We start from the raw sequence: 25,638 nt of genomic DNA on the forward strand, positions 1-25,638 counted from the left end.
ATATATATGAAAATTTAGTTAGAAAAAAATATATTCACTGTTCGTTAGAAGTAGAGACTATTATTTTATTCAGTGTGAGGATATTTATTTTTAAATTCGTTCCATAATTAAATTCTTATTGTTGAAATTGCTGATTTGATCCCAAAGTGGGTCGCACAATATGATGGCGCCACATGATCTCTACCCCTCCCCTTGCCGAACTGTCAAATCGAGGAACGTTGTTTGTATACGAAATTTTTATCAGTTTTAAGCTTCAAGTATAATCCAGGGATTTTGAAAAAAGCAAATAAGATCAGGTTCGTATTCTCTGCATTTTTACAATGGATTATATTAACGGATTTTTCACGAAATCCTTTCGTCTTCAGAGACGGACGTAGATGTTAAAGCTTGAGGTGACCGGCGCTGCTACCACCTTTCTATCAATTTCTTCCTGTCCTTTTGCGTTTTTCACAATTACCCTTTTCATTTATTTTTTACATTTCGACACGCTAGAAAATAATGCCCTTCATTTCTTATAAAGCATTAAGGCTTCGACGAAGGTTCTTTGTTAAATCCAAGTTCGTCGTAGATTCTATGTTATCGGTTTTGCCTTATTTTTCTTAACCTAGGTAGGATGCTAATCGTTCAACTGTGATTAACTTACAAAATCGAAGTTTTTGAAATAAAATTCGAACGTTTACATCATTTATTAACTCTCAATGCCGATATGATTAAAATTTACAACGTAATTAATCGAACGGATGTGACAAGTTCGTACGCGAACATTGTAATTCATAAATTGTAATTTATTCTCCAGGGAGAAGGAAATAGCTATATATATTAAACCATTTGCTGGAAAATTAGTTTAACTATAAAACGAAAGTTTTATTAAACAATAATAATTTAAGTAATTTTGTAGAAGATATTTAATAATTAATTGTCTTAAAAATATTGTAATTCAATGAGACAATGAGAAAATACTAAATTAATTATGTATTAACAGTGAATGCCTTTTTAAAGACTAAATTGATACATAATTATTTTAGGATGAATCGTACAATGGATGAAAAGGAAGAATTAGTGAAGAAGTCTTTGTTTAGTTTTGTGAGAAAGGAAGTACCCACTGCCCAGTTAAGGTACAAACATTAAAGAATAGATAACCATAGAAAACATCTCTTGCCTATTATGGATCTATAAATACATTGTCTATGTAATTTATGAAGTTATTTTTTTCAGTTTAATAGACGACATTGTTTTAAGCTATGTGGTGAGTATGGTAGAAGAAAGCGCGTTGGAGGAAGATTTAGATGTTGATGGATTATGCGAAATGGTATCTGCTTGTCTTCCTGAATTTTCTACCATTGAAAAAGAAGCAGTATCCAAATGGTTGTTGGATATTGAAAGTAAATTACGGCAAGAGAGTAAGGAGAATGAGAATTGCCAACCTCATGATCCTTTAAGTCATATTAGCTTAACTGCTTTATTACCTCCTGGTACACAAAGAATGAGAGTTCATCATCTCTCAGAAACAAGCGATGCTGGAAGTGATTCAAGCGGAGAATATTTTTCTGAAGTAAGCTGCCTATATTTTTTAATAATCGCTTATTTACTCAAGTATAACAATTTATCCTTCACAGCAGGAATCTTCCTGGCATCAAGTAGCACTTTTGCAAGAAATGTTTCCAGCTGCGAGTCTAGCGGAAGCTAGACATTGTTTGGCAGTTGCAAGTGGTGACATAGCAAAGGCAGCACAGCTTGCATTGCATCGGCAAGAGGCAGGACAAAGTATTGTCAGTAATCTTACATTTTTAACAGTAAGTATTTCGATCATCTATTCTTGATTCTATTTCCTTTCAACTACCGTTGATTAAAACATTATATTGTGACAGCCAAACGGCCGTAACAAGGCCAGAGTGAATGACGAAGAACTGAAATCGCGTATCATTGCACGGTATAGTTACGTTGATAGGGATGACGATTCACGAGAGCATCGTCCAGTAGCTCCGAAAACGGAACCAAAAAAGTTAGTGCGCTATCTTGATAACAAGATCGTGAGCGTGAAAGGTGAACGGTATACTGAAGTCAGAAGGGGCGGTGAAGAGGAAGATGGCAACGAAGGTGGCAGGAAAAAAGGTCATTCCCGACCGTAACCAGTCCCTTTGCCTCCACCCCCCGATCCACCCCCTTGGAGGCATCTGATTTCAAATTAAGGCTTTCACTTAGATTCTCTTATCTTGCTTATAGAGGAATATGGACAGGGTGTTGAATTTCTACGTGCACAACACTATCTATTTTGTTCCTTTTTTCTTTTTTTGTTTTTTAAAGATACATTCGTCTTGTTCAGTCACTTTTATCGATTTAAGAAGTCCTCTTCGTTTTTCTTTTTTCGATGCGTGATATTATTTTTATGTGATTATATGACACAAGAGATCTGTAGCATTTTAAACCGTATATATAGCGTATCGTTTACTGCTGAACATTTTTGTTTAACGGTACGTTGCGAATTTTAACCGTTATCATTACACTGCAGTATAAGTACCTGTTATAATATTTAATTTACGATTTAATGATTTTTTTGTTCTCTTTTATCGAATGTATAGTCGTCACAAGAGTATTTGTTTTGTGGACAGTTGTTAGGTCAGTGCTTTTATAACAGCAATACCATAAATGATCAATCGCAAAAAATTATTTATTTTAAAGTAGTTTCTACAAGATTTACAGTATTTTATTATTTTTTAATGTTTGAAAAATAGAATCATTGGTGAATTTTGTAAATCCAGCATTTTGTACGGTATACAAGGTGGCTACTATAGACTCGATTTTAGAATCAGATTCTCGAGGTCATCGTGATCCAGTTTCTCGCGTTAGTTACTGATAAAAGCTACTGAGTGTAAGTCGTATCCAAGGATATAAGTATCCCGTAATCAAAAGTCAAAAAGTACACTGATTAGTTAATTAGTTGATTGATTAAAAAATCAAGAGGGTATTTTAGATGGGATTAAGACGGTACCATATCCGTGTTAAGAGCGTGTGAGGGTTCTATTATTTTTTAGGAAAGTAGATATTAACTTTTATTTGATTTTAAATACGACTTACTCTCGAAAGTTTCTATCAATAAGTCGATTTAACTGAACATTTATTACTATTATTTTATATAATTATTATATAAAAGTTTTTTTTTAAACATTTTTATTAGTTAACGATAATTTTAATTTGCATTTTTTCATACGTGTATACTCTTTCACTATCAAAATAATATGCACTTTTTATTTATTAAGCATACCGCGTGTGTCATTATGTTTTCAGTGAGTACCGAATGATTGTTACATTACTGGTATTATTAAGTTCATGACATGTGCTGATATTTCTTTGAATAGGATAGAACTGTATATTTTATAACGTTATATATAAATAAGAACACTCGGTTGATCTTCTTTTCGAAATGTCGTCAGAACTAAGTGAAGCACTCACTTTTTCTCTTACTATGTATGTAATGAAATTACATTTAAGAACGATAAAAGTAATACGTGATATGATATCTCTGCAAGAGGACCTTGCGAAAAAAAAACACTAAAATAAAATGAAATATAACAAAAAATTTTAGGAATTTTTATGTGCATATTTATTTGATCAAATAAAAAAATATAACTATCCTAAGCATGCATAGTAAGAATTACTGTCTATAATATAATCAGAATTCACTAAAAGTTCAATACAATATTGATTGTAAAAAAGAGGTATCATTACTGTAATTGTAATGAATTGTGTGCATACTGAATCTTTGGGTATTGCAAAAATTATCAAATTGTAGATTTCCAATAATGAATTTTAGTATACGTACTAGGTAGGTAAAAAAAAAAGAAAAAGAAATATATATATATATATAAAGTATATACATGTATTAGATATCTAAGCGAGATAAAAAAATGCTTACCGCGCCATATAATTTACCAGTATTACTATTGTTATTGCTATTATTGCAAACTTTAAAGTGTAGACAGATGTAATCATTAAAATTTTTGAATATCTACATAGTGAACGATGTACACTCAATAATATACGCTAGAGTGCGTGTTTTGACAATGACTTGATAGAAACACCAAATTACGATGATTATTGCAATTATGAATTAATATTGAAAAATTGTAACTAATTGAAAAATATAACTTTTATATTTTATTTGAGCCTATTATTAATATGATTCAGTCATTTGTTTCATTGAATTTTTCGTGTACTATTATTATTTTATTAAAAATATTTCTTTTTTATTAATGTAACTGTTTACGATTATTAAAATTCATATTTACAGACTTACAGTTGAGCCGATCCTTGCCATAGATGATTATATAAATCATATTATTTCTAACAATTGTAATAATTGTTAATAACAACATACTGTATTCGTTGTAAACTAAATATATTCTACTGCCGATTAATCTCAGACGGAATAAAATTGCTGTATGATTTTTCGAAAACACATGTAATAAAGTAAGATAGCGATATGATAGATATTAAAAAAAAAAAACAGAAATGGAGGAAAACATAAAAAAAAATACATAAAAATAGTAGAATAAGCAATCACCATAAAGTGAAGTACTTTAGTTTCTCGCGAAACTTTGTGCATACTCTCTTTAATGTAACATATGTGTATTTTAATCAGCAATATCGATGACACATATGATGGTTAAGTAATTTCTTATGAATGTTAAATTAAGATTGCATAAAAGTTAGGATTTATTGATACTATTTACATACATAAGTTTTGTCATAAATAATTACTATTATTTAAAACGTTTAATGGCTTGTTTTGTTGTTAAGCATTATAAACAATTACTTTTTTTTTTTGTTTGAAGGTATTTTATTGACGCAAGGATAAAATTTAAAAAAATCTCTTGTATATAGTGTTCCACTTTGGAAAGAATTCGTTTTTGTATCAATGTACTTAATTTTAAAAGAAACAAATATTTATTTGAATGTTTATTATTACAATGATATCTTATGTAATACTAACTATAAAGTATATAATTAGAGTATTGCATCCCGTGGTGATATTAACTTCGGGGCCTTAAAAAGTGATTAAAAAATATTAACGATTTTATCTTACTTTGTCAAATTCGTTAAAAATCTACTTTTCTACTGACATTAATGTAATGTAAAAATTAGAAACGTATGGTCCTTTGTTTTAAAGGATATTTTTATTATTGTTTATTCACCCGAAAGATTAAAATATCTTCCATGTTTCATAAAATACTTTCAATGAAAAATCACGATATAAAGTAACTGCTTATAAATGATTATTAATTTTAATTATTTCCAACATTGTAAGCATTTACATGTAGACTTAAACAAATTTTTTTTTTTTCATTACGATCATTACTACTTATTCAATTTCAATGGAATACCATCGAATAGATATTAAATATACCATAATCAACAGTTAATAATAATATGAACACAATGTACGAATACTATTTTTCATGTAAAATTTGTAACATTCAATTACTTTCAATCAATCGTTATCAATTTGCTGTCATATTTTTATGTAAGTATTAAAATTCGTAGAAATCCTCTTAGGACATTAATACTAGTTTAGAATTACGTTTAAAACAAAACCTTGATGTATATGCGATATCAAAGTCTCTGCACAAAGGGGGTGGAAATCTTTTGAAATGTAAAATCTATTATACTTATCGTCATTGTAATTTGTGCATGTTTTGTTGTTACGACTAATTTAATTTTTTTTTAATCGATCAAGCAATATACCTTTGCTATTCAATATATATATGTATGTATGTATAATTACGACATATTATTAACGATTGCTCATTAAGATTCAACTTAGAAACAGGTGTCCCGATTTATATTTTTCCTCCTTCATTACTGAAGATTCTAAAATAAATATATGAAATAGGTATGAAGAAAAATAGATTCACCTTGTTCGAAGAATCGTTGATTTCGTGTTCCTGGGATCCCCGGGTTGCGTAACGAGGTGTATATTCGGTTAAACATTGTCAGATATTTTTCACCTGATGCGGCACATGATATTTTTATTCGTAAAACGAATTACAATGCCATTAAAATGCTATTAAATAAATAAAAATCGTTCATGTAATATTACAGTACATGTTTCTCGGAGAGAATGAAATCAAGGTACATACGTGTTTCATTTGTGTGCACTAAATAGATGATTGCTGTTGGCTAGCGTGTTACGTTCCTGCGATAACTGTCTGCGAAAAATCTTAATTGATCTTTTTACCAAGAAGCATTGCTTCGATGTATTCGTGGCGACCAGTTAAAAAACTCTATACGTATAAATATATATATATATAAAAGAAAAAAGAGTTATCCTTTGATGTTACATTCAAAAATATGTGCTTTTATATTTCTTGACACGAATGAGTAAATACCCGGTGTTAATTTTATTTCTACGCTTGTCGAATTCAACTATCGTCCTCCGAGAATGAAATAATCACACTGAATACGTGGGCCACGAGGTATGAGAACAAGGACGACGCGATGTACGAATGATCGTTGGAAGAATGAACAATGAAAAAAAGATGTTTGTGATGTCTGAAGACACAAAGAGAAACGTTCTTCCGGAGGAACCGATTCTTATTTCTTCTTTTTCCTTGGCTTATCTTGCGGCGCAGGCAGGTTCTCTTGTTTCCGTTTGGACGCGGGTTTAGCGCCGATACTTCCACCCTTCTTTCTCCTCTCCTGCCTCTCCCGTTCCTCTAGCTCCTGATTCTCCCGTTCGATCAGGGTGATCAGGGTGTTGCACCGTCGTTGCAATTCCAGGGCCGTGCGCGACTTGACGAACCAGTCGAAACGGAATTGGGGCGCCGATCTGACCGTGGCACGGAGTTCCTCGTAGACGTTCTCCTTGTCGAAACCGAGCTTGTGCAGCATGCATACAAGGAAGCGATCCTCCTCCTCGGTATAATTCTTACCCTTGTTGGTACCGTACGCTATCCTTAGTTGATGGAACGGGGCACGGTATCTGGCCATCTTAGCATCCAGTGCTTTCTTTATACCGGCCCGTCTTTGTATCTTCGCCTCGCCCCGTTCGATTTGGGCCATCACCCTGTCGATGTCTTGAAGCTCGTGGCAACGCTCCCAGAATACGGCCGAGTATTCCATCACTTCCTCTGGTGTCTTTCCTTCTACTTCCTTCGCGATATTTTCGATATCGTCTCGGCCATATTTCTCGTTCGCCTTGATAAACTGATTGAAGTCCCTCTTCGTCCAATTCGTGAAACCTTGAGTGAGCAGCTTCTCCTTTTCCGCGACTTCTTCGTCGGTCAACGGTTGAGCCTCGTCTATTTTGCGTTGCTCTTCTTTCTGAATTCTAGCCGCGTCGGAACCAAGCTCAGGGTTCTTTGGGACCTTGTATCCTACAGTCTGACGGAAGTAGTAGATCTCTTGGTCGAGCAACTCGAATAGTCGTGGCGGGAAGAACTGGAAGTCTTGGACGATAGGTTGTTTCGGAGGCCTGGGTGCTTTCGGAGCTTTTGGTTCTGATACTCTGAGAGCTTCCCGGAAGTAAGCATCGACAGCGTAATTGGCCTTGCGTTCACGTTTGGGAGGTTCTATCCAGTTACCTAGCCCGAGGATCTTCTGTTTTTCACGGTAGTCCTCCCCCTCGAATTGGTACACGGAATCAGTCGGGGCGTCTACCGTGAAGTTACGCAGGGAGGATTCACCTAAGCTTTCTAGCTTCTGTTTCATCTCCTCCGTTTTTGCTTCACCTTTCTGTAGAATAGTGTCAATATCTTCGTCAGTGATCGCACTGTCCTTCGATGCAAATACTTCGTTCGCACCGTGCCTGATCATGTTCAACATTTCATCTTTGTTTAACGCGGTTTGCTTTGCGTCGACTAATCGGCCTTGTTGAATAACTAGTTTATCTAAACGCAATTTAACCTCCGCCCGTTCTACGATCTTCTCCTCTACAGTGTTCTCCGTGATAAACCTGAACACCCGTACTTGCTTTTGTTGTCCTATACGATGGGCACGGTCCATCGCCTGCAAATCCATCTGCGGATTCCAATCAGAGTCATAAATAATAACTACATCGGCTGTTGCTAAGTTAATACCTAAACCACCCGCACGGGTAGACAGCATAAAAATAAACTTCTCGCTTTCTGGTGCATTGTATTCGTTGATCTGACGCTGCCTATCTTCGTGTGCCGTATTACCGTCCAAACGGCAATACTGAAAACATCTCCAATGGCAGTAGTCTTCTAATATATCTAACATTCTGGTCATTTGGCTAAATATAAGAACCCGTGATTCTTGTTGCTGTAACTTTGGCAACAATTTGTCTAGGATTACCATTTTGCCGCAATTGTATACAAGATGTTCGTCCGTCGTGTAAGGTGGACCGGGTTCTGCACCGTCGAATAAATACGGATGGTTACAACACTTGCGTAACTGCATCAAAATGTTCTGAAGTCGCATCTTTTCAATTTTACCAGCACCATTTACTATATCTATGTCTTTCATTAGTACCTTCGTGTACCATTCCCTTTGCATTTTACTAAGACCAATGTACACCTTGATTTCTTTCTTCGGTTTAAGACCCTTTTCTACTTCGGATTTCAGGCGTCTCAAAAGGAACGGCCTAAGTACAGCGTGTAATCGTTCGACTAACGAGTTATCACCTAAGAAACTGTTAGTATTGAACCAAGAGTCAAAATCATCTGAACTATTAAATACATCTGGCAATAGAAAATTGAGCAAAGACCAAAGTTCGTGTAAATTATTCTGTAAAGGTGTTCCTGTTAATAGAAGACGATTGGCTGTTTTGAATTCCCTCAGTATCTCTGATAATTTTGATTTTTCATTTTTTATCCTATGGGCCTCGTCGATTACCATGTATCTCCAATTGAATTTCTTGAATACAGATTTCTCCTTGATAACCATTTCATAAGATGTTACGCAAACATCCCATTCGCCTGGCATCATAACATCTCTGATGAAAGTGTTTCTAGTCTCTGCATCTCCTATGAGGCAAACTGCTCTCAGGGTGGGACACCATTTTTTGAATTCATTCATCCAATTAGCCAATGTTGATTTTGGTACAATGACTATGTGCGGACCAGGAATGTTTCTGAAGTGTTTCATATATCCCAACAGCGAAATAGTTTGTAGGGTCTTACCAAGACCCATCTCGTCCGCCAAGATACCATTGATACCGTTTTCGTACAAGGATATCATCCAATTTAAACCACGTATTTGATAATCTCTCAACTCACCGGACTTGATGTAGTGTGGCGAGGATTCGAAACGCGTAGTCGGCGCTACGCTGGCATTGCTCTCGGCCAATAATTCCTCATCTTCCTCTTGTTCTGTCTTACGATGCCTGTGATCACCGGAATCAGTTTTTATCTGGGGCTCTTGCGGTTGTTTTCTAGGCCTGCCAGCTTTGATCTTTAAAGGACTTCCGGCTTTGTCCTTCTGATTGTTTGTCATAAAATGAGAGAATATTTCAGTCTGTTTTAGTAAATAATCAAAACGTTTACTTCGATCGGTCTCCAGTTTTGTTTCGAAGTCTCCACCACGAGACGACGTGGTTTCCGCCGAGGATCCATTCGAATTGTCTCCAGTATCACCTGTGTCGGCATTTTCGTCTGGTTTCGACATATTCCTTACTTTCAATGTAATCCTTTATAAGCAAAAATAGAAGCTAAATCGATTTAACGTTTACGCGAACTTGTACTCGATTTAAACACAATTAATCTTCTATTACAACCGGTCTCTGTACTGACGTTCATAAACGCACAACATCAATCGCCGCCATCTTGAATTGCGCGATCCCTCCAAAAGCGCGCTACTACCGCCATCTATAAATACCTACATACCCGCTGTGCCACGGCAATTCAACAAATATTCAAATGTATTCTAATTCAACACTAACGAAGAAAGCTGTATTTTTGATAATAAAAATCTTCTTTGACAATAGATAATACAAATATCTAATATAATTTTTCCTACGTTTATTTGAATGATTAAAACGGATAATATCTTGAAATTAAATTAACGATAAAATAGACAATCAAATAATGAGGAAAATGATAAAGGATATTCTATACTTTCTGTAATGAATTGACCAATGATAAGAAATAATATGATATCTACCAGGAATTGATCTCTTTGCATCGATACTGTTTCCTAGACGACGGAGGCCCGCGAAATGGCAACAAATAGCACACTTGACGTGGCGTACTACTGTGCTCAAGTAAATCGCGGTTCCACCTTGTACCACGTAGTATATCTTAAAATCTTCGATTCATTTCGATCGAAAGGAAACTTTTAATTAATTTTCACTTAAAAATGTCTATTGTTGAACAATCGGTTGTAGGACAGGAAATTGTTGTACCACCAAGTTTGCCGGTTATTCTGAAGCAATTTTGCAAGGCGGCTATTCGAACGCAACCGTACGATCTATTAAAATGGTCCAGCTCGTATTTTCGAGCGTTGGCCGATGGAGAGGAACCACCGACGAAATTAAGATTAGAATATCCACCACCGTGTACTGCTTCCGGTTTAACTTTTGGCTTTTTACGAGTTTTACTCCGTCAATTTGGAGGTACTTGATGTTAATCTTTAAATTATGCATCCATTATGAATATATTAACTTCTTATTGATTCGTTCCTTTTTATTACCATAGGATAATGGCTCTTTATCTTAATTAAATTCAATTGTAAAATTACTTTTATAAATTACCATTTTGCATTTAATTCGTAGATTATAATAAATCGTTACCTGTGGAAACGATTCTACGCCGATGGGACTGTTTATGCTTGGACCGACGGGACCTGAACTTAATTATGATGATTGGAAAATTTCGTCGAAAGTGTCAGGTGAAGAAATTCTTGGCAATCGCTGTTGGCCTTTTAGGCTCTAGCCTCTTTGAAACGATGATCATGATCTGCGAATTATTCACTCACGAACCTGAAGGTGGTTCAGCTATGGTTCCCGTCACGTTATTTATGGAGATCTATGGGTAGGGGTTTAAGTCTAATAACAACGGTTGACAATATTATCAGTATATCTTGTAATTGAAATTTTTCAGTTACTTGGCAGGACTTCGTTGCGACGGTAGCGAAAGAGATTCCTCTGACGAGGATCCGACTGAATTTATCATACGTGACAATGTATCCTCTGCTAGCCAAGAATCCAAATCTTCTGAAGAAAAATCTGTAGATCGTGTTTGTTCAGTCGCTAGTCAGGACACAGAGGCTGATGTGAATTTCGACTTGGAATTAGTGTCTAGAGATGATGTAGATTCTTCGAGAAGTAAATTTAGAAGGATTAATGTTATTAATTTGATATTTATATAATTAATAAGTGAAACATTGTTGTCTGTTTTTCAGCCGATACAATGCCACAATTGATTGATTGTTATACTGGGGAGAAAAACGAGGAAAATAAAACGTCGGAACGGGATACTTCAAATAAAGAAGCATTGAAAGTGAAGAAGAGCAATGAAACTTTTGCTACAGAAGCAGAGTCTAGCAAGAAATCTGAATCGAGCGAGGGAAAGGAGTTGAATAAGGATGAGAATAGATCCGCGAAGAGCGCGTCCAGCTGTAGCACTACGGAAGAGAATACAACTAAAAATCAAAGTGCTCGAAGTACAGGGGATAAGTCTGCTAATGAAAGAAGGCGGAAAAAGAAGATTGTAGACTCTAAGTTAGTCAAATATTATCCAAATATTCCTGGTGAGAATATCCACCTACAAGATATTGTAAAAGGTATACAATATTATTGAAATTGAAATATGTCTTTCTGTAATGTAATGTCAGGTATTGGACCACGTCTTTCGGCTGAAGAAGTAGCAAGCGTGGCAATATGGATGAGCGAATGCGCAAGAGTACAAGAAGGCATGGTTGGCCCGCGAAACCTTCGTCATATGAATTGTCCTCCTTTAGATAGACAAGAAATATCAGAATCATGACGAATCAAAAGATAAACTTCTCAAAATATAATTCTAAGCGTCAAAAGTATAACACTAGATTGTTACAATTATTGTTGTATTTAATAAAACATTAATAGAAATGATGTGTATCTTTAATCACCTGAAACATATTTAAAAATAAAGGTTAAATTGAAAAAATGCAGTATATTTCTTGTTGATTCATATTTAACATTTCAATAAGTACAAATTTGGTATATCTTAAGTCTTTAAGGATTGTAAATTGTCTGAGAAAGAAGATTGTAACAAAGATTCATCGTTCAACTTACTTGACAATTTATAGATCTTACTATATATCTTATTATACAGTCTTTTCGTAGAAAAATTTGTTTACATTCTATACTCGTGAGAACGAAAGATAATCAGTAGTTTATTAATATCACAGGAACGTTTTACTTAATTTTCATTATAATAGTTTGTTCAATTCCAATAAATAATATACGAAAAATAATCACGAATTTACATATATAAAATATGTAACAAACAATATCATTTGTTGAGATGGTATAAATTTCTAAAAACATCGTCTATATATAAATTTTCTTATATACATACCGGTATTTATAAAATCCTTTAGAAGACAATTTCCCTGTCACGGAAGTTACTGATGCATTCAACAGATCATTTATATTCAGGTTTGAGAACTTAAACGAGAAGAGTGGGCAATGCTCGTACTCTGAACAATCGTCGTATCTGATGGTAAAACAAGTGATAAAGAGTAGTAACAAGCAGCAAAACGATAAGACACAACAATAAATTTCTAGCTTTCGCCCTGTTAGCCCTCCACTCGAAAAGTTCACGTCGATGAGCGAAAAGATTTCTATATTGTAAAGGCAATTCAAAAGTGCTACGCAATGGATAAAGAGAGCGATAAAAGTCATTTAACAACGCTCGAACGATTTCGTTCTCAGAACGTCGAAGAGGATCCATGTCATCGTTCAAACATATGAATTTTCTAAAATTTCAATTCAATTTAAATTATATACTTGTTATTAATAAAACTAATTACAACTTACTTTGGATCTCTACGTATCTCATCTAACAGTTGTACTGTCAGAGATACATTGCTGGTCAACATTTCAAATATTTCATTCTTGCCAGCTTTAATGATTTCATGCGGATAAAGCTTTCCTTCGCCAAATCTGGCTTCAATTTTTCTCGATATTGGTTCACAGTTCGCTATCAATTCCTTGGATACAATTGGCTGTAGAAATTATAGAATGTATACAATTTTATATTATTAAAGAATAATATATACTTACAAGAGATGAATCTAAATATCTTTCTCCTGGTGGTGGATTTGATATTTCTGTAATGCTTAAATGATTTGAACAATTTGTTATTGTGTTTTCAAATTCTACAACTAAACTATAATCAAGAGGTAGTGGATACAGCCTAGATAAAAGTGTTCTGATTTCCCTATCCGACCAAGTCCTGAAAATAATAACATTATTATTAAATGATTGATACTTTAACATTATAAAATAAGAAATGGAATAACATACCCTGATTTATCAGTATCAAATTTATCAAAAATTTCTTCAATTGGAATCCTCCGTTTTTCACTGGTCAGGAAATAGAAATATGAGAAAGCGAATTGCATGTCTTCGGAATTCCTAACTTTATGACTAGACGTTTTCTTAAATTCATGTTCGAATTTCTTTTGCATATCAGTGACGATCCATTTATCTATTAAATGGGGCATGTGAGCCGGTACTTTTCTACGCTCAAATCCGTATGCTATGTTATATATTCTATTTACATAGAGCAAAGATTCAGCGTAAGTATCGAGTTGTCTTTTATGTTTCCAGTGATCGGAATACTTAGGTTTATTATTTGTTCTTGCGGTACTATTCATTTCTGTTAAAATCAAATCATTATCGTTTAAATAATGTTTCATATGTATACGCTTGTCGATGTTAGAACTTGGAAATTTAATTTTATTTATCACTTTCGATAATAACAATTTTTGAGTGGATATAGTTTCATTCAAGTGATCATTGAAATTTATTTCAATGCCATTCATAGCCTTATTGTTTCTAAAGCTATAAGATTTATTTACATTGAGCTTTAAACCCTTCGCTTCCGCCAATGTTTGGTGGGTAAACGTTTCTGTATCATTCCATCCAGAATGTATACTTCTGTTTCCTAATATGTTCAGAAATTTTAATCCATAATTAGTATTTTCTTGAATATCTTGTAGAAACTTATGCGGGTAGTCTCCTTCTTCCTCAAGAGCTTCACTGTCAGTAGGAACTGTTGTGCTATCACAATCTCCCCCTGTAAATAAATTACAAATATTAGTTTAGATATATAATATTATTAGAATTTTATCTTGTTTATATACTTTTGTATCAAAATAAATGTAAACAATGATTGCTACCATCAAATTCGCATAATGTTGTATTACAAGCTGGATCACACGATCCATCACCCACCCAGGCCCAAGGACAAACATCAGAACAATCAGGAACCCACCATGCAAGGTATACTTTTTGGCCACCTACTTGAGTAATGAAATCTTCTGGCCATACTTCAGCTCCTAACATTACATCATCATTAAAATATAAAAACTTATCTGATATCCCAGGAATTCTGTGGAGGTAAAAATAAGAACAACAAATTAACCAGAAAGATGTGCTAACTGATAGAAACTAGTTAAGCTGTATGTTACCTATGAATGTGATTTTCAATAGCAGGACTAGAAAATGTAGGAAGATCACTTTTATTTAAAAATATGTCTTCATGAGTAACAAGAGTAAGTCTAGGATTATCCATATCTAACCAACTAGGTATTTGACCATTGGTAACAATATACACATGTCTAACCCATGGTGCATACATTTCCAATGAACGCAGGGAATATCTTAATTCATCCTTATCATTAAATCTAGAAGGAGCTGTATTAACATCCATAATAGGAACATGTTTCTTAAGATTCTTTAAAAACACAGGATCTGAACCATTCACCCATGTATATACAACATCTATAGGGACATGTTGACATAATTTTTGTTGAAAAGAAATCCCTAATATATTATCATTGAAAGAATGAAATATAGCCTCGTATTTTCCTTTACTCCAAGTTATCCATATCTGAAAGAAGATAAATAATACATTCTTAACAATCAAACTAATAAGGTTTGGTATAAAAAATAGAGAAAAGTTACGATCTTCCTAACCTCACCGAAGTGTATGATACCGATGAATATACAGGTAAATGCTATTAATATCACCAGTAACGAATATTTGTATGAAAGCAGATCGTAACATCGACGCTGTAATAATTTACATGTGCTCATTATATTGATGAAAACTTTACATGCGATTAACATCGCTAAGATTACTGCTCGAATGTATACAGCACTGTTTACATGTCCCATTGAATTCAACCGGTAAAAATTTATCTACGAATGTGGCGCTGTTTTAATACGCATGCGTTTTTACGAAGGCACGAATCTTACAATTGTTAAGAAATTGTTCATGTATTTATTTCGTTAAGAATATTTCGTAAAATAAAATGATTATGGAGAGCAGTGCAAATATTACACAAATCAATAAATAAAAAGTTACTTCAGATGGCAGTTTTTACTGACGTCCTTGGAAAAACTATGTTATGTTTTGTATCATTTTAATCATGAGATTGTTACAAACAGTTTGGTAAAAACTTCATAAAAAAAGAACCAAAAATAAAAAAGTTTTAATCTTATATTTTGATTGTGTTAGTATTGTCTCACAGGTACCTATACCGCAGTTCACCAGACTCCATAACTGTGACGCGCAGGTTGGAAGATGGTGGGAGAACGTAGCGAGCTCTCTGCTAATCGCTTTCCACTTCGTTTGGGAATATCGCCAATCAGGACGAAGATGCGCACTAGAGCTGCGTGAAGAACGAAAACTGGTCTTTTCGTAGTTGTGGACTCTGGTGAACTACGGTATACATACACGGGTATTTAAACTTGCTTTTTTTCCGTACGCTGCTTCGGCGTTAGTTGAATGCAATAACTGAAGTCTGTTTGGCCTAAATTGCGATAAAACGTGGGCTGTTTTACCGACACGGAATTCGGCGCTAACACGGTTGAAAATACAGTTATCATATTATATTCTTCAGTATTGTGCTTCGCGCTAAATACATTGTTATCTAGCGTTGTGTTCTATTAGCTTATAATTATGGTGATTGAATGTCTTAGAGCGACTATTAGGCATACAAATATATCTATTTTACATTGCATTTTACTTTGTATTTGTATTTCAATTCATGATTGGTCCTACTATTTCAATTCCTTTTCTCTTTTATTTCGAAACATTAAACACATTTGTTCCCTTAAATATCTTATATTGATTCTCGTTGTTCTAAAAATAATGATTGCATGGTACACTTAGAAAATTTTTATCGAAAAATCACTCGTAAATACGGTAACGATACATTTTGGAACAAGCCCGTGCTCAAAGCTTTGCTTTTAACGTGGTTACGATGATGTTTTGTTACAAACAGTACAGCATTAATAGTATAAAATTACATACATATTTCGTTGATAGAAAAAAGTTATTTAATCACTCAAAATAATTCTCTGTCGTTTTCCTATTCTACGTAAAAACGAGAATCTCTTTCGATTCTTTAGGTACGAGGATTTCTTCAGCATTGGATGGCCCCATGAGTGTTATTTTCGTTGAAACTGTGAAATTACTTCACCTTTATATTATAAGTAAATAAGAGTTTAATTTAAATCTTATAGTCAATAACAGGCAAGTTACGGCAATGTATTTGACCGATATGATCAGCATCAGTGGAGATAGTCTGAAGCTATACAAACGAGTTATTAGGACAAAATTGATGATGATTCCTATCTCGGCAGACTTTTATTGTTCTTACTTTGACTTATGTCGAAGAACCATCATTGTGGTACGAAAGAGTCAGTGAGCAATGCGTAATATTATCATCAGCACAGTGAATATGCTGAACACTTGGGTGAATCGACGCAACCAGTACAATCTGAAATAAATAGAATATTTATGAATACGTGTCAACATTTCGTTTTTTCAAATCACCCTGTAATACGCACACATGTAGCCGATTTCGAGCTGTTTTCAGTGTCTCAGGAGTATCCTTCTGAATAAACGTTCTAATTCCCAGAATGTAACTGCGTAAATAAGACTCCCAATTCAAATCTTCCGAGATCACGACAAAATTATTGGAATCCTTCAATGATTTTACTTTCTTCGCTAATTCGTACAAGTTGTCCCTGTGAAAGTGCCACTCGTGCATCGTAAAGTACTCTGACGCCTCAGCAAGGCGTAGCACACGGTTCGCGAGTTTCATCATTCTAAAATCAATTAATGAAAATGATATCGTTCCGAGTTGGCAACGATTAGGTAGGTACCGTACACTTACATAGGTTTACCACCTGTTAGCTTTACAAATATGTCTATGAGAAAAGCGGGGAATATGTTCAGAGTGAATAATATTAGATTATGAATAAATCTGTTCTGTCTACATGTACAGCATGGATACCACATGACATATTGCGATGGCGTCTCTATGGCGTATTTCTTGGTGAGCCCGATCAAGGTACCCCAACTGAAATCGTGAAGATGGAGGAGTTAGCAAGATTACCAATATACAAGGTGTTCGACAATAGGTGACTGTTGAAAAAATAGCGTTAACGAAATAGCGTTTGCGGCTTTGTTTTCCAATAATTAACGTTTAAAAATTCGAGTAAAAAACGCCTGAAACCTGCAATCCGCCCAGCACCGACGGCTGAACGTCAGGTTAGCAGCATTTTCTCGGTACTGCAGCATTCGGCTTCGATTCTTGGTTATGACTGTACCGACCCCTGCTGACCTGACGTTCAGTCGTCGGTGCTGGGCGGATTGCAGGTTTCAGGCGCTTTTTACTCGAATTTTTAAACGCTAATTACTGGAAAACAAAGCCGCAAACGCTTTGATTTTCTTTCTTGATTTTCGTCTTATTTTGATCCCTAGAATCACCCCTTAAAATTTTGCCCACCTGTTGTCGAACACCCCCTACAATAGATTCCCTTTTAATATTACCTTAGAGGTGACGCGCTATTAGTGCAATTATAAACCTTAATTGTATCACGCTTTTGCACCGAGGTATACCATGCAGCGCATATTAACGTATCGATAACGCGGTCCACAGGTATAAGGTCACACTTTAATTTCGAGTTGGTGACAACTGATTTGACGTTGCCGTTGCCGATTTCTATGAGCGTAGCTGAAATATTCAATTATATAATATTTACTATGCAAAGTTAACGAAGCAATTAACATTTTTTTTTTTTTTTCACGCAAATACCTGTTGCTCCAAAAATATTGTCCACCCATCCAGGAAACGGTTCCTTTTCAGCCGCGCCAATTATGCTGGGTCGTACGATCGCGATCGGCAAATCTTTACCTTTTTCCAATATAATCTGCTCAGCCAATTTTTTCGTGAACGTATACGTGTTCGGATGTATCTCTAGAACCTTTTTCTCCAGTACGTTCAGCGCATCATTGTCTAGACTTTCGCACATATCGATTATCGTGGAAGGCTTCACGTTTGTGCTATGATATCATTAATTAATACATGAATATTACACGTTACTGCCGCGATACGATGGCATTGATTTTAATAATTTAGAAAATTTCCCTCAATTAACATTAGCATTCAATCACCTTGTACTTTTCATTTTCAAGATTTAAAATTAGGAAAAATATAAAATAGAGAAGAATTTATACTTACGGATAGATGACTTCCTCGATATCGACTCGATTCGAGTTACTGTAAGCTGTGCTAATGTGGATGAAGCTAATCAAATTTTTCATGGATTTGCTCAGTTCTATCATACGATCGGTACCGTTCGTATTCAAATTCACGGCTACTTTGACCGGTTCGTTGAATTTCACCGTGGCCGCGCTGTGAAATATTATGTTCACCCTTTCCGTAAGCATGCTCTTGTCTTCTTGCGATAGACCTAGATCCGGTAGGGCAACGTCTCCCTTGACTGGCTTTATTTTACTTAACAATTTCGATGATCGAATTTCATCGAACACCTGGACAAAAAACAGAGATTTTACATATATTTCACGAAAATCTTTTGCTTTAACACGAATCCTTCATATGTTTTCAAACCAAGTATCTACTGATTTTAATACAAGATTATTGAATGTTCATACAATGATATCGGCTCTGAAAATGTTCATCGTGTATACTGAGTTTATTTCTTAAATGATTCGATGCTGGAGTTAGTTGTTACTTTCGAGAAAATGGTTATTCAACAGTGTGCAGTGTACGTTACGTTCAAACTTTCACATCCTTCCCACGAGTAGATGCTACGCGATCGGCAACGGGATAATTCTACCGGTTATTCATCGATCCTCTAACGTTCGTGAATTTCTATCGATTAATTAATCCGGTTCGTTGCCTATCTATCGGTAGCAATTTGGAAGAGAAATCGTTTCGTTGGTTTGTTAAAAAAAAAATTTCCTTCTCTTTTCACAAGATAATCGATTCGTTAGTAGGAAAAAAGTTAGAAGATCGTGTGATTTACGAACAAAGCTCTCCAGGAAGCTGGTGAATCGTTGCTCGACCGTTTGGTTGCGTTTCGGACGAATCAGGATAAAAATGATGGCCAGACGTGGACAGACTCGAAGCAACTTTTCCACCAGAGCTTTCCCTACGAAACCGGTCGCTCCGGTTATCAGGATCACCGACTCGGCAAAAAATGCATCGATGGACGTTTCGTCGCTTCCTTTTTCGGTGTTCGTTTGTGCATTCGTTGTGCCCATTTCGATGGTTCAAGCGGTAACGGGTCCAATATCTGCAACAAACGAGAATCGATCAATAATTTTATAATATCATACCAAATCTGACTATATTAAATTTAATTAAGTATGCTGTTAATTTATGAAATTATGATACTGGCTGTCGATGACCCCTGATGGTAATTAATCTGTTCAGTTCATTGAATAATTATGAAGTGTCTATAAAAAAAAAAAAGGGGGGCACATCCTCCACAAGGATTCTAAAATTAATGTCCTTGTATAAATTCTGCTTCTGATTTTAAATGTGTTGCGTAATCGATATACCACGGCATGTGTACGAAGATTTAATAATTAATTAGCCGATCAATTCAAGCAGCCAGACGAAGGTTCACGGGAAATAGCATAAGATAACCTTGTCCTAGAAGATGGCATCACACGTGGCGAAAAAATGCCACTATCCTCGTCGTCTAAAGTGAAAAATCCTCTTTTGCTAAACGGATTGCTTCTTATGTTAGAAGTTTACGGGTCTTACGATTTATTGAACGCCACCGATTCTTCGACGATCTATCAATCTTATTTACGCTCGTTTGATTTTGAACAAGGTGAAATGATAATTTTGTGGAGGTACCATTCTTTTCATCGACGCCCTTTTTAGTTTTCATAACGTACACGGAACGCGTTAAAATTTGCAAAGTTTAATCTCATTTTAAAAATAAATATTAACATGATTTGGAGAGTTCGAGCACAGCTTCTTATCGCGCACGATGTACAGAAGATAATGCTGCTTTTGAGTGATTGATTTTTTTGTTTTCGAATGGAGGAATGACGAAAAACGAATTGATAATCCCCTGCAACTAGTGCGAGGGGTTATCATTTGTTATCAGCTTTGGTATACTGACCTGACTCACGTTTGAATATATAACATTGATTGCGGGTGTGTATAGAAAAAAAAAAAGTTTATTATTGGATTATGTTTGATCCAGCATCCATTGTTTCTACAATTATATCGCTGTTAAAGGGTATAATTAACGCGTTAACTGTCACAAAGAAAATGGATGGGTGTAATATCGACGTGTTAAAATTCTAAATCTATTTTTTCTGTCTATTTGTCTATTTCTCTACTCTACTTTTTTATTTCTCTATTTTCCTATATAAAAAGACTCTAAAGACATCTACTTTATAGAAACAACTGGCTGTTTTGCCTCTAATACGCAGGTGCTTCGAAAGAATTGATCGACATCGTACTTGGACATTCAAGATATTGATCGGTCCTCCATTTCGCAACCTACATTCTATGTACACATTTCATGGACGAGACTATTAAATTGTGTTCAAATTCCATCAATCGGTCCTTTGATCCAAGCCACCTAAAGAATCTTCTTCCCACTGAAAGATAAAAACCTGAACCTTTCAATGCCAAGTCTAAATTAGTAATTCGCAATACTTGTTGACAACGAACATGTTTTTGGCCAGAAATAATAAAAGTTGCGTAATTATAAAAGGCAAACGTTTAGATCATGATAAATGGACGATGTGTTTACAGAAAATGTAAAATACACAAAAAAGTTTTGCTTATTCATCATTCATTTGGAATTCGATAAAATTTGTCGAAATTAAGAAGTCGTTCAACTCGTTCTTACTGGTTTCTTGTTTTGCAATCGTTCATGTGAGGAAATTGTGGCACGTCGATTTTATTGGCGAAATTGACCAATGGTTTTAACAAAAAGTTAGATAGTTTTTATCAAAAATCTTTCGTTTTTCCATGAATATTATTTTATGTTGAAGCAACGATAATTCAGCATCTATGTAAAAATGTATATTTTATTTGATAACATAATTTAATTAAATGGCATGTTTGATAGAATGATGATACGAGTGGCGATAAAGTAGGATTTAATTTAATACCATCAGTGACATATGGGGCTGATCGAAGCTTGGCATTGAATTTATTAAAATAATTGAAAATAAAAAACTGCTAAAAAAAAATAAAATGCTATAGATATAGATATCTTTCATTTTTTAAAATAATTTATATTATTCTGTGATAGTCAAAACATTATAATAAAGGTAATAAAGGTAATCAAGGTGTTACTTCTAATTAGGATAAAATCAATGCAAGATCAATGCAAGTTCCCGGTGAATGAGTATCTAACAGGTTGCCTCTCGTTTATTCCTGGCACGCTCAATGTGTGCATTTGACACTGTCCAAGCTGAAAGCCAATAATTTACTCTCACGATAGCTTTAAAATGGAAGAGAAAGTGGAAAGGAAATAGCGAACAACTATTGGATAAATTGGCCCATTTTCCTCGTCGATTATCGCAGCATTCTATTGGCGTCTTAATCGCATCTTTCTTTCCTGTCATTTATTCTTTTAATTTATTGCTCGTAATTTGTTTAAAAATTATAGCTATTCATTTTTCAATTAAACCTGTCCGCTATACAAGCCAACTATATTTATATTTCAAAATAATGAAATAATGATTCGAATGAACAAACAATTTTCTTTATGTATATCACTCTATTGAACGTAGTGTAATGATTTCTTGCCTGTTTTTCAATCATTCGAGATCGAACAGGTCATCACCGACCCCTCATGGGCACAAAATCTTCGAAATTCGCGAGTAATGGGGTTGCCCATCCTCGAACATCGCCTTTAACTTTGCTCCTTCAAGGTCTCACCTAGTACACGCACCACCTTTTGACCTGTTTTTTTTTTTTTTTTCTCGCGTATCACACGTCGTTCTCTCTCTAATTACGAAATGAATTTATACACACGCGTTTCTCGAGAAGTTTCCGTGACGATAGAAGGGTCGAGACTGGCTTTGTCGACGATCACCCTGTACGCTTGCACAGCTGACCTAACCAGTAGATGCCGACACTCGTAGGGGCTGCTTTTCGGAAAGGGGGTTGTGGCAGTATGCTTGTTTAATAGCAGCTGGCATAGATTAGGATGGAACATTCTTTATGAACCGAAATTTCAATAACGCGCGATAAATAAAATCTCTTATTCATAATTATAACGAGCCTTTAATTGACATAAATTGTTATTACTTTTCTTTGTAAAGAAAGAAATAATTTGCGTAGCATGTTTTATGCGAAACGAAAGCTCATTGAACATGTTGGAACCATCTGTTCCATAGATTTAATTACTGTTCTACCAACACCTTTCCTCCATCAATGTTAGAAATTAATCCTAGCTGAATTTACCTCCCTTAATTGCACGCAAATTGCTGCAAGCTTTTAAATCATTTCATTTGGAAAGAATTTAATTTAACGTTGCAACACTTCATTCTTACGATGTTAACGAGGAACTGTTATAACATCTTACGTTCGATTAATTATTTCATTTCGTTTGTGAAAAATTAGAATTTCTTTTTTTAATTCTTGAACTGGGTTTTTCTATTTCTCAAAAATCCCATAAGCAGAAAATTATCAAAGGCTTATGGTAGAAAATTATCGAGCAGATATTTTAATTATTTCATTCACAGCGTTCAACCTCGCAACGTTTCCCCACCATCTACAATCTACAGTAAAACTACTAGCAAGTAGAGTAGACTGGATCTCACGTGCAAGTCAGACATAGGAGTGATTCCACGAGTGCATAAAAGATGAAAGTCCATAACTTTCAAATGATAAACCACATCACGTTTTCAGTTTTTATTACTGATTACTAATAATGAATATTAATTGAAATGATAAAGAAATATTGGTAAAAAACGGGATGTCATATAATGACCAGAAAGAAAGAGAATGTTTTGGATAATTAGGATATATTTAAACTTGTTGAGAAACCTTGGATAAACCAAGAAGGCTTGCAATTTTATCATTTCTTTGCGTAATTTTAATCAATCCACTACACGACTTTTGATAATAAAACTTTTAATTAATAATCATAAATAAATCGTGAAACGAAACACGATATTGGCATTCACCTAGGAAATGGAAAACTTGAAGCTCAGGTCCTTGACTAACTAATAATCAATAACAGTCGATACCGGTTATGGTAGAAGAAAGAAGAAAAAGACACGAACGAACACACGTTACTGGGTTAATGGAGGTATAACTGCATTGCGTGAGCGGCATCGAAGAAAGTTCTTCCGTGTTGTCTGCAGTACGGCTCCTTAGCATGTTGTATAATACTTCCTCTACAAACTCTCTCTCAGGTTCAGCCGTTCCTTTCTCAGTCGCTACATCCATTTCTTTGCTCGTTCGTGTGCCGGTTTTCGAGAAACAGGTTCGCCAAATTTCACCGATGGAAATAATATTATTCGAAGGGAAAGTTCTTGTTTATGGTTCATGGGTTCGAAAGAAGAGAAAAAAATCAGAGTAAATAGTTTACTTCGGACCAGGTATCATTTGCAAATACGTTGGCGAAGTTAAAAGAATCACAATATACTTTTAATCAAACACGTACTTGGCACTTTGAACTCCTTTGATGTAAAAAAATGTTATAATTAAAATTAATTAAAATCAAAACAATCGGAGGCGGACACCTAAGAAACTTTCCTTGTTAGTATTAACCTTTGAATGACAGATCAGGGACCACAAGTGTAATTCAAGTTGATATTTATAGGCAGATTTAATATTGCAAATATGAAATATAAATGAGCTGAAAATTGTAAGATTATATTTAATAATCTTAACCCGATGCCGGTCAACGTGTCAAGTAATCCAGGTAATCAAGATGCAATGTATTAATTAATCGGTTACCGAACTAAATTCAGAACTGTCACAATTGTTAACAATATCTAATTGTAAGATCCTTTTTTTATAAATTTCACCTGTGGTAAAATTTGAAAATTTTACAAAATAAAATACGCAAATTTAATTGTTAATCTAATTAAAAAATTTCACTCAATAAAAATAAAAAATAAAAATTGTACAACACCAATAATAATGAAATGATTGTTTAAAGAAAAGAGAAAAGAGCCATGATTGTTCGTAGCGATAGAAGAAAATGAGAAATAAAAAAATAAAAAATTTCAGGTAATCCTTGCTTACCGGTTACTGTTCACACACGATTTTCCTTAATAGATAGCACGATATTAACGAAGCGGAGCGATGCGAGCGATTGTGTAATGCTTGTTAACCGTGGCACCTTTCATTCGCAACTGTGATCAGGTCCAGTATCGTACTCCCCTAAATACCTTTACCTGGTTAATATAATCATCCCTTCTACTGAAGCACGTCATACATTAACGTAACTGCTTATACATAAATGTCTCTATACAATCGTTTTTCACGATATCCTTTCTGTGCCAAAATACCAGACGTCAACATCATTTATATTTCCACGTGGCTAAAGACTGACAATTTCTTATTTACACTTTTATTTTGACAAGTGTATCTTTCCATCTGCAAATTTACTTAATAACATCAATGCCATTTGGTATTTAATTTGAAAATTTGAAATTCAAATTCAAATTTAAAGTCTATCTTCTTTCTCCAGTCATTTCCTCCAGTTTTTTCTTTATATTGAAAATAATAATTATGAGGAAAATTTAATAATTATATGGGTCATGTGTGGTACTTGCTTTTTCTTTTCCATAAAAATGATTAGTAATATTTATAATAGTTAAATTTCTATTTGTATATTTATATTACTAATATTATTTATGTATGATTAATTTTAAAAATAAATATTTCGTTTTAAAAGGAGTCTCGCAATTAATTCTTCACATTGACGCCTTGAAGGATGAGAACCATCTCAACACAGCTGATGAGGAGGTTCAACTACTTCAGGGAATACAACTTTCACTATAATTAATTATCATTGTTCTTACCATTTTTACATAATTCTATAAAAAAAAATGAAGGCAATAGGTTTCTATTCGAAAACGAGGTAAATTTATAGTAGTCTAATTAATAAATTTTACGTTTATCTATTATTACTCGTTACACACTAATATCTGT

At 34.5% G+C, this 25,638-nt stretch overlaps 5 protein-coding genes across 9 annotated transcripts; 2 read left to right on the forward strand and 3 right to left on the reverse strand.

The window, feature by feature from the left end:
• Nucleotides 1-148: 148 nt before the first annotated feature.
• Nucleotides 149-4,553, forward strand: LOC117609216 (CUE domain-containing protein 2-A). Of its 3 annotated transcripts, none has more exons than XM_034335257.2 (5): nt 149-296; nt 1,026-1,115; nt 1,216-1,552; nt 1,617-1,793; nt 1,869-4,553. In XM_034335257.2, exons 2-5 carry the CDS (start codon nt 1,027-1,029, stop codon nt 2,127-2,129), a joined length of 864 nt encoding a protein of 287 aa, XP_034191148.1. In that variant the 5' UTR covers nt 149-296; nt 1,026; the 3' UTR covers nt 2,130-4,553. The 3 variants fall into 3 exon arrangements, with proteins under 3 accessions (XP_034191148.1, XP_034191151.1, XP_034191150.1); XM_034335260.2 differs by having other exon boundaries at nt 1,620-1,793; XM_034335259.2 differs by lacking the exon at nt 149-296 and adding an exon at nt 373-608.
• Nucleotides 4,554-5,675: 1,122 nt separating this feature from the next.
• Iswi (nucleosome-remodeling ATPase imitation SWI) lies at nt 5,676-9,946 on the reverse strand. Its single transcript, XM_034335243.2, has one exon. The coding sequence runs from the start codon at nt 9,622-9,624 to the stop codon at nt 6,592-6,594; it is 3,033 nt and encodes a 1,010-aa protein (XP_034191134.1). The 5' UTR covers nt 9,625-9,946; the 3' UTR covers nt 5,676-6,591.
• Nucleotides 9,947-10,043: 97 nt separating this feature from the next.
• LOC117609212 (uncharacterized) lies at nt 10,044-12,048 on the forward strand. The gene is made up of 5 exons (XM_034335254.2): nt 10,044-10,570; nt 10,730-10,988; nt 11,058-11,281; nt 11,359-11,706; nt 11,791-12,048. The coding sequence occupies exons 1-5, from the start codon at nt 10,315-10,317 to the stop codon at nt 11,940-11,942; spliced, it is 1,239 nt and encodes a 412-aa protein (XP_034191145.2). The 5' UTR covers nt 10,044-10,314; the 3' UTR covers nt 11,943-12,048.
• Nucleotides 12,049-12,195: 147 nt separating this feature from the next.
• Gnptab (N-acetylglucosamine-1-phosphate transferase subunits alpha and beta) lies at nt 12,196-15,520 on the reverse strand. 2 transcript variants are annotated; one of them, XM_076692057.1, is made up of 7 exons: nt 15,148-15,520; nt 14,635-15,056; nt 14,344-14,555; nt 13,466-14,240; nt 13,223-13,394; nt 12,977-13,164; nt 12,196-12,915 (listed from the first exon to the last, which is right to left on the reverse strand). In XM_076692057.1, exons 2-7 carry the CDS (start codon nt 14,874-14,876, stop codon nt 12,606-12,608), a joined length of 1,899 nt encoding a protein of 632 aa, XP_076548172.1. In that variant the 5' UTR covers nt 14,877-15,056; nt 15,148-15,520; the 3' UTR covers nt 12,196-12,605. The 2 variants fall into 2 exon arrangements, with proteins under 2 accessions (XP_076548172.1, XP_076548171.1); XM_076692056.1 differs by having other exon boundaries at nt 15,143-15,520.
• A 134-nt stretch (nt 15,521-15,654) lies between these two features.
• On the reverse strand, nt 15,655-24,995 carry LOC117609210 (putative fatty acyl-CoA reductase CG5065). 2 transcript variants are annotated; one of them, XM_034335246.2, is made up of 8 exons: nt 24,727-24,995; nt 19,515-19,780; nt 18,703-19,013; nt 18,277-18,524; nt 18,012-18,195; nt 17,353-17,538; nt 17,024-17,284; nt 15,655-16,953 (listed from the first exon to the last, which is right to left on the reverse strand). In XM_034335246.2, the coding sequence occupies exons 2-8, from the start codon at nt 19,746-19,748 to the stop codon at nt 16,875-16,877; spliced, it is 1,503 nt and encodes a 500-aa protein (XP_034191137.1). In that variant the 5' UTR covers nt 19,749-19,780; nt 24,727-24,995; the 3' UTR covers nt 15,655-16,874. The 2 variants fall into 2 exon arrangements, with proteins under 2 accessions (XP_034191137.1, XP_034191138.1); XM_034335247.2 differs by lacking the exon at nt 24,727-24,995 and adding an exon at nt 22,273-22,547.
• Nucleotides 24,996-25,638: the final 643 nt, after the last annotated feature.

The sequence above is a fragment of the Osmia lignaria genome, chromosome 14 (genome assembly GCF_051020975.1).
Source record: "Osmia lignaria lignaria isolate PbOS001 chromosome 14, iyOsmLign1, whole genome shotgun sequence".
Classification (NCBI taxonomy): domain Eukaryota; kingdom Metazoa; phylum Arthropoda; class Insecta; order Hymenoptera; family Megachilidae; genus Osmia; species Osmia lignaria.

What these genes read in the sequence shown, in the direction of transcription:
- LOC117609216 (XM_034335257.2), top strand. Translation starts at nt 1,027, where the DNA reads ATGAATCGTACAATGGATGAAAAGGAAGAATTAGTGAAGAAGTCTTTG. An exon ending in GTACCCACTGCCCAGTTAAG is followed by an intron (nt 1,116 to 1,215) that starts GTACAAACATTA and finishes TATTTTTTTCAG; the next exon opens with TTTAATAGACGACATTGTTT. An exon ending in GCGGAGAATATTTTTCTGAA is followed by an intron (nt 1,553 to 1,616) that starts GTAAGCTGCCTA and finishes TATCCTTCACAG; the next exon opens with CAGGAATCTTCCTGGCATCA.
- Iswi (XM_034335243.2), bottom strand. Translation starts at nt 9,624, where the DNA reads ATGTCGAAACCAGACGAAAATGCCGACACAGGTGATACTGGAGACAAT.
- LOC117609212 (XM_034335254.2), top strand. Translation starts at nt 10,315, where the DNA reads ATGTCTATTGTTGAACAATCGGTTGTAGGACAGGAAATTGTTGTACCA. An exon ending in TTTACTCCGTCAATTTGGAG is followed by an intron (nt 10,571 to 10,729) that starts GTACTTGATGTT and finishes TTTAATTCGTAG; the next exon opens with ATTATAATAAATCGTTACCT. An exon ending in TGATGTAGATTCTTCGAGAA is followed by an intron (nt 11,282 to 11,358) that starts GTAAATTTAGAA and finishes TCTGTTTTTCAG; the next exon opens with CCGATACAATGCCACAATTG.
- Gnptab (XM_076692056.1), bottom strand. Translation starts at nt 15,343, where the DNA reads ATGGGACATGTAAACAGTGCTGTATACATTCGAGCAGTAATCTTAGCG. An exon ending in TTTGATACTGATAAATCAGG is followed by an intron (nt 13,395 to 13,465) that starts GTATGTTATTCC and finishes TATTATTTTCAG; the next exon opens with GACTTGGTCGGATAGGGAAA. An exon ending in GAGATACGTAGAGATCCAAA is followed by an intron (nt 12,916 to 12,976) that starts GTAAGTTGTAAT and finishes TTGAAATTTTAG; the next exon opens with AAAATTCATATGTTTGAACG.
- LOC117609210 (XM_034335246.2), bottom strand. Translation starts at nt 19,748, where the DNA reads ATGGGCACAACGAATGCACAAACGAACACCGAAAAAGGAAGCGACGAA. An exon ending in ATCGAGGAAGTCATCTATCC is followed by an intron (nt 18,525 to 18,702) that starts GTAAGTATAAAT and finishes ATGATATCATAG; the next exon opens with CACAAACGTGAAGCCTTCCA. An exon ending in CAATATTTTTGGAGCAACAG is followed by an intron (nt 18,196 to 18,276) that starts GTATTTGCGTGA and finishes TGAATATTTCAG; the next exon opens with CTACGCTCATAGAAATCGGC.